We start from the raw sequence: 6,920 nt of genomic DNA on the forward strand, positions 1-6,920 counted from the left end.
TCCTGCCCTGCCGGATGAATCCGGGGCTGCGTGTACTCATCTCAGGCATGAGAAACGATGTATTTCGATGCTTTTGAATGCGCTTAACCTTCCCCAAAGGGACAGGAAGGCAAAACACCCCGGTGACCTGTCCCCTTCTCCCCTTACTGTCGGAGAGAGGCCCATGGCTGAGGCCACTGCCAGGGCCTGGCTTGGTGTGTGGGGCAGAGACTTGGTGTCTGCTTGAAGGCTGTCCTGCCCTTTCTGCATGGTGAGATCTCAAAGGGGTCGTTCAAGCCATCTCTTGCCTTTGCTGGCCTCTCCCACACACCCTGGCTGGGGTCACTGCTTGCCCAGCAGCTTTCTTTGCACACCCTGCCCATGGCTGGTCCTTGGCCTTGGCGGAGAAGCCCCATGGAGATGTTTTTGGCAGCTGTCTGAAACTTCTTCTCTTCCAAGGAGATAAATTGACTCCTCTTGCACTTTCCGTTCCTCTCCCGCTTGGGAGCTGCAGCACGTTCACAGGTGTGGAGGAGGAAAGGAAAAACCATCCCGTTGTCGGAATACTCAGGGTGAAGAAATCCACCCCCGTCCCAGAGCTTGGTAGGAGACTCATTCCTGGAGGCACAAGCTCCTCCTTTCCTCTCTCCTCCGGCACCTTCTGGATGAAAGGTTTTGCAGACGGCTGAGTTGAGGATCAGGCTCCGATCCTCGGTTTGAGGGGAGATGGGGCTGTTGCTGTCCTCCCAGCTGGGGTGGTGTCTCCACACAGAGGTGTTAAATTCTCACTTTTCAGGCAATTCACTGTAGGGCCTCCAGGGAGCCAAGTGCAAGCAGGGTTTTAGAAGTGGTGAGGTCGGCTAAGCCTAAAAACCTGCCAGCTGCTCCCCGGGCAATGCCAGCGCCTGGCCCGCTCTTACCAGCAGCTCCTTGACGGGCAGTTGCTCCAGCCCTCCATCTCGAGGAGAGTCCAGCACCACCGGGAAGCTTTTGTGGGGAGCGTGGGTATAGCCAAACCCGATCTCATCCTGAAGAAGGCAGGAAAACCCGCTGATGGGGCGTGTCAGCAGGGAGGGGAAGCTTTGCCCCCTCTTTGGTGCCCACCCACCTGCAGCCAGCGGTCCCCGCGGTTGATGTAGCCGAAACAAGACTTCAGCTCGCAGCCAGCTTTGTTCACCAGATCTCTTATCTCCTTGATGAAGAGGTAGTTGTCCTTCATGCTGGGGAAAGGCGATGGCAGGAGGGAAGGGGGTGAAAAGCTGCTGGAGGGTGGATATCCCCCACAGGCAGCTTCCTTCTCTCTGCCTGTCACCTCCCCAGTCTGTCCCAGTGACCTCCAGGCAGACCATGGAGAGGCACCAGCCCTTGGCCTTTACCTGCAGACGAAGACGTTCACTGGTGCCAGAGTGTTGGGGGTCATGATCCACGGTGCTACCCTGAACACCACTGTGTCAGTGAAGATTGGTGAGGGGGGGATACCCTGGGGGAGACAAGCAGAAATGGGGACTTTCCACACCTCCTTTACCACTATTCCCCCCGCCGACCCTCCCTCCCCCTGAGGTCGTTTTAGGGGCCGCTCTCCATTCATTCCCCTTCTCCAGGTCCCTTGGGCTGTTTCAGCCTCCCATCCGCACCCCTTCCCTGGAGCCCCCAGACCTCAGTCACTGTGCCCAGGAGGCTGACGTGGATGGAGACCAGCCCAGAGAAGGTGTCATCAGGAAAACGCAGTCCCTCGACGAGGAAGTCGAGCTCCTCGGCCCCACCAGTGTACTGCACACTGTGGTACAGCTTCCTCTGGCCCAGCACGTGGATGTAGCGCTGTCTGACAAAGGGGTCTGCAAGAAGAGGAGGAGGAAGGTGGGCAATATCCAAAGTTTCCGTGGTGGTGGGCAAGGAGGTACCACAATCCCTCTGTGCTGGAGTTTCTCCTCCTCTGTGGGTAGATGCAGCTTCCTCTGGCAGAAGTACCTGAAATCACCAGCCCCTTCGCTCCTGGTTTTGCAGTTGTGCGTGAGAAGGGTGAGGAAAAATGTCTCAGCTGGGATAGAGCAGTCATGGGGAAGGTGTTTTCCTGGGGTTGCTGCCTTTGCACCTCCTCTGACCTGCCATGGGGTGACAATGCTACCAGCCCTCCTGCCAACAGGCTGCCTCTGCACGGAGGGACAAGACCAAGCTTCTTAATGGTGTGTTTCTGGGCTGGGTGAGGGCTTTTGGTCCAAGGGAATAAAGCCCTGTGACCGGAACAAGGAACAAGGAGGGGAAAATGTGTGCTAGAGCATGTTGTCATCATGGGTAAAGCATCTGAGGGTCAGGACACATGGCTGGATGACCTTGAGTAAATGGCTTTACGGCTGGCTCTGTGCATCTGCTTGGTGATTCTAAAGTTCCAACCGATCAAGAAGAGAGAATAATTAACACCAGAAAAATTTGGAGAAGGGTTGCTGAGGGCATGAGTTGCTTCAGAAGTGCTGTCTGAAGAGCGGGGAGAGGACCAGGTCAAAGAAGAGAGCTGCAGGGTTCTCAAAAGCACCACAAACGAGGAGGAGGAGGTAAGGAAGGACTTACTCTGTGCATAAAAGACGCCAACTTTGTCGGTGTCGGAGGCAGGAATATGGAGAACGATTTCATAGCCCCGGGGCAGGCGCTGTGGCCCTTCAATCCTCAAGACCATCTGAGACATGTCCAGCAAATCTGGGTGCAAACATGGAAGAAAAAGATTGGCTGATGGGTGGATGCACCACGCAGCTCTGCCCGGCTGCATCTCCCACGGCAAGAAATCTCCTCTTCCTCCACGAGCTGGAAACCACCCCCATGGTCCTGCTGGCAGAGCTCGCGGCTTGTGCCTTGAAAATGCCCTTTCGCCTTGTCTTCCCTGGCACAGCTGGTTCCTGGCCTCAAAAAGCTGATGGGCACCGACTCCGTATGGTTTTAGTTTTCCAGCAACAGGCAAGTGTATTCACCCCGCACTCCTTTCACCCGCGTGCAGCGTCCCTGGGCCGAGCTCTGCCGGCAGTGGCACCTCTGCTATTTTTCTGGCCGCGTTTCATGCCCCTGCGTGACCGCAATTAGTTTGCATGGCATTAAAATACAGAAAAATTCCCGCGTGGGGAGCTTGCTCAGCACCTTGGTGGAGAGCAGCTCGTGGGCAGCTGGTTCCCAAGCAAAATTTAATCTCCAGAAAGGTTAAAGAGGGGGAATAACGGAGGATTTTTTGCTTTATATGAGGGTTTTTTTGGGGGGAAGCTGTTACCTTCTTTGTTGAACACCCTTTCGTCGTTGCAGTCTGATGCTGCAGCGAAGGGGCTCTCCCTGTTGCAGCCGACAAGCAGGATGGCCCCGTGTCCCTTGGCCCCCCAGGTCCAGCTTGCCTAAAACACCCCACCGAGGCTTAGCAAGCTCAGGCTCCTGCAAGCCCGTGGGGTTTGTGCACAGCGGAAGAGGCCGAGTTACCTTGTTGGGGTTGTTCTTTTCCACCACACCGTCCCGATCCGCGTCAATGTCCAGAGACATCCCTGCATGGACAGACCCAGCGTACGGCAAGGCTGGGTGGCTGGAGAAGCTCCCCCAGACCCAGCAGACTTGGGTCCATCTCTACCCTCCCATCCCAGCACCCTGCTCCAAGGAGGTGAAGATGAAATGCTGCATTGCAGAAGCCTTCGTACTCACCGATGCCGGTGAGGAAGACCCCGGCTTGGTTGATGGGCTGCCCTCCCTCTGCGTAAAAGCTGACGGTTACCTGCAAACCCCCAGATCCCTGGTTGGGGAGGGATGTCCTCCCTCCGCGGAGGTCCCGTACCCCACTTCTTACCTTGTTGTCGTTGACCTCGGTGCTGGCCTGGCTCATGCTGAACCTCAGGACTGTCCCCTCTTCCAGCGGCCACCGCATCCCGCTGCCTGCCCCGATCTCCGCTTGGCCCTGGCACACCACCTCCACGCTCACCCCCTCCGTGTGCTTCACACCGAAGGAAACTGCCCCAGGCGGGGCCGCCCTGCCAAAAAACCACTGTATTTTGAGAGATTTGTGCTGAAAACACCCAGTTCTCGCTGCAATTAGTTTCTCTGACCGGGTGACCTGGCATCTCCACGCTCACCACCAGCACTTTCTGCCCTTTCCTCCCTGCCTGGGAATGCTGGAAGAGGTTTTGGGTTTTTTTAGGGTAGAACACACTATTTTAACAAAATGAGTCTATTTTGGAGCCACCGGTGCAGATTATGATCTCTAATCCTCGCAGCTGAAGAGCTCGGCGCCGCTGGACCTGAACTCAGGTTCACACTTCAGTGGGGAAACGCGAGTCTACTTTCCAACCTGGTGTTTAGCAGCTCATTGTGCCGGCGTGGCAACCCAGCCGGCAGACTTTACCACGGGAAACTCGACCTTTCGGGGCAATTTTCTCCAACCCTGAAGCAGCCGCCGTTGCGCCGCACCCAACCCCATGTGCCCTTGCTCTTCCCCGTGTCCTCTTCCCCTTTCCCGGCTCCTTTTCCCTGATTTCCCTGGGTTAGTATTTTGGGCCTCCCGAGGTGCCTGCTCCCTCTGAGCTCCCGACACCCGAGCGCTCACGCCGTATCGCCGTTACACCATCATTTATTGGGTCTCTGGATGCCGACAGTCAAACCTGCAGTGGTGAGGTGGGGGTGAAGGGCAGAGGAAGTCTAAGCGCTGCTGCTTTACGGGTGTTTCTTAAATCGTTAAATTGCATTGAATTACTCATGGAAAAACTGGTTTGGTTTCCTTGGTTTGGGGTTTTGGGAATCCCACGGGGAGGAGATTCACCCTGGAGAGATGCCAGGAGAGTTGTAACTGGGCTGCTCGTCTTGAATATCGAGGGTGAGATTTGCAAAAGCAGCAAAGACCAGAATTAACCACAAAATGAGCTTTTCAACTGATTTTTTTGTCCTTTGAGGGAATAATTATCTTGTGGTGAAGGGTTGGGTTTAGTTTAGGGGAGCAGGGTTGGTGTTGTGGGGACTTGAATGCTTTCCTGGGATGCTGCTTGGTGACTGGATTTTGTTTTCATCTCCCCTTTTGCAGCCCATCCCCATGGCTCCTGCTCATCCCTCCACTTCCTAGCAGCTTTCTGAGGTGACGCTGTTGACCACAAATGGATCAAACCCATCACAGACCTGGGGTAAATAATTGCTATCGGGCAAATGTGGATGCTCAAAGCTTTCCTGGGACTTGGGCAGATTTGCAAAGCCCATGAGGATTTTCCCCACAAATTGCGTTAAATCGGTGTCAGAGCTGTGGGGTTTGGGGGAGAAGAAGGAAAAATGAGGAGGGGGATTTGCGGGAGGATAAATGGGGGGAAAGGCGGAGGTGCAGACATGGAGGGAGGAAGGGGATCATCGGGGCATCCCACTCACCCGTAGACGTCGGCGGAGGTGTGGGTGCCCAGCACACACAGGGCCTCGATGCGGTTCCCATGCTGCAGCCGGAGTGTGCGGTTCCCCGGCATCTCCCCACGCAGCAGCCCCGATGCCCCAGCGATGGGCCTGCGCACCCTTCCCCACCCGCTCTGGGTGGCACTGAGCCCCCCGGCAGTACCCGGCTGCTTCTCCTCCTTCCCCAGCACGTCTCCCTCCTCCTCCTCGACTGGCCCCGGAGCAAATCAACTGGCTTTTGGAGCTTGTAAAGTTTGGGATGACAAACTTGCAGCCCCCACCCCGGTCCGCAGGGAGGGGGCGGTTGGATTGGACCCTCTAAAGCCCCGTGAAAATGATCTGGGAGGGATGGAGAGGGAGGGCAGCTGGCCCAAAGCCCAGGCAGCTCCCAGCCCAGCTGTCCCCGAGCTCCCCCAGCTGTCCCTGGTCCCACCAGCATCTCCCTGACCCCAGACGGGGATGAGCAGCCCAATGCGGAGGCGATTCAGCAGCACTTTGGCTTTCGGCTGCCGTTTGCATCCGAGGGGTATCCGCTCTTTTCTTGCTCTCTAGGGAACAGCTCTGGCTACTCCTGAGAGGCAGAAATACGCTTTCCCAGCCCTTGGGCAAGAGCAGGACACTCCTTTTTTTATTTCCCTGCTTGCTTTCAGAGGAGCAAGTTGCTGGTGAGGGGAAATCAGAGGTGGTTTTGCACGGCGAACCTGCTGCTTGCAGCCCCGCGGAGCACGGCAGGAGCAATTGCTGCCCACGCAGGCGTTTACATTGTTTATTACCATCCAGCTAAATATTCATATTTTTTTGTAAACCCAAATTTCTGTCCCAGAATTTGGAAGCCACAAGCAATTAGTGAGGAGCAGAAACATTCAGGTTGATGATGCTATTTATATCCCTTTCGGGCTTTTTTTTTCTAGAGCTCTCTTCCCACTGGAAATAAGCTCAAATCCAGTTTCCCATCTGAAGCAAATCCTGGTGTTTTTTGTTTTTTGGTTTTTTTTTTGCCATGACCTGAGCAAATGTGAGCAAGGACTTTGCTGAGCACAAAAAAAGGGTCGTTTTGCTGCTTTTCTGCACTTGTAAAATTGAGATTTCTGGCAATTTAAAAGGCTGGAAAAGTTCTCCCCGAGGAATATAAGAAAATATAAACTGCTTTGCTCCCAGACTGTGCTTTTTGCAGCCAGGGTGGCACCGCTGCTGTGAAAATGACCCCTGGTTTAGACACCCTGACCCTGGAGCTGAGCTGCTGGCAGCTGGAAAAATGCTCCTTCTTCAGAGCATCACCAAGATTGATCTATTGAACCCCCATCAATTAAAACCGCTGGTATTAAACACCGGTGAAAGAGGAACCAGAAAGAGAAATAATTTGAGAAGGAAACCTGAACCTCACATTGGCACAAGTGGGCTCAATTCTCCAGCACTTTATGAGACTTATTTTCCTTCTTTTTTGCCCCAAAGCAGAGCCAGCAGCTGGCAGCACTTGGGCTGGGGTGGCCTTAGCTCCACGTGCTTTCCTGAGACCTGTGGGTGGAGGAAATCGAGGTCCAGACCCACCAGTTCGGAAG

At 54.9% G+C, this 6,920-nt stretch overlaps 1 protein-coding gene across 1 annotated transcript in view; it reads right to left on the reverse strand.

Annotated features, from left to right (window-relative positions):
• PADI2 (peptidyl arginine deiminase, type II) overlaps window positions 1-5,435 on the reverse strand; it is a gene marked incomplete at its 3' end in the record, with an annotated part of 8,637 nt that extends 3,202 nt beyond the window's left edge. Inside the window, exons 1-10 of the mRNA XM_010143449.1 lie at window positions 5,344-5,435; window positions 3,788-3,968; window positions 3,646-3,715; window positions 3,430-3,491; window positions 3,230-3,347; window positions 2,545-2,670; window positions 1,636-1,814; window positions 1,356-1,459; window positions 1,088-1,199; window positions 900-1,007 (exon numbers count right to left, since the gene is read on the reverse strand). Of these exons, the coding sequence (XP_010141751.1) occupies window positions 900-1,007; window positions 1,088-1,199; window positions 1,356-1,459; window positions 1,636-1,814; window positions 2,545-2,670; window positions 3,230-3,347; window positions 3,430-3,491; window positions 3,646-3,715; window positions 3,788-3,968; window positions 5,344-5,435 (1,152 nt within the window). The remainder of the gene's footprint in view (window positions 1-899; window positions 1,008-1,087; window positions 1,200-1,355; window positions 1,460-1,635; window positions 1,815-2,544; window positions 2,671-3,229; window positions 3,348-3,429; window positions 3,492-3,645; window positions 3,716-3,787; window positions 3,969-5,343) is intronic.
• Window positions 5,436-6,920: the final 1,485 nt, after the last annotated feature.

The sequence above is a fragment of the Buceros rhinoceros genome, unplaced genomic scaffold (assembly GCF_000710305.1).
Source record: "Buceros rhinoceros silvestris isolate BGI_N320 unplaced genomic scaffold, ASM71030v1 scaffold35030, whole genome shotgun sequence".
Classification (NCBI taxonomy): domain Eukaryota; kingdom Metazoa; phylum Chordata; class Aves; order Bucerotiformes; family Bucerotidae; genus Buceros; species Buceros rhinoceros.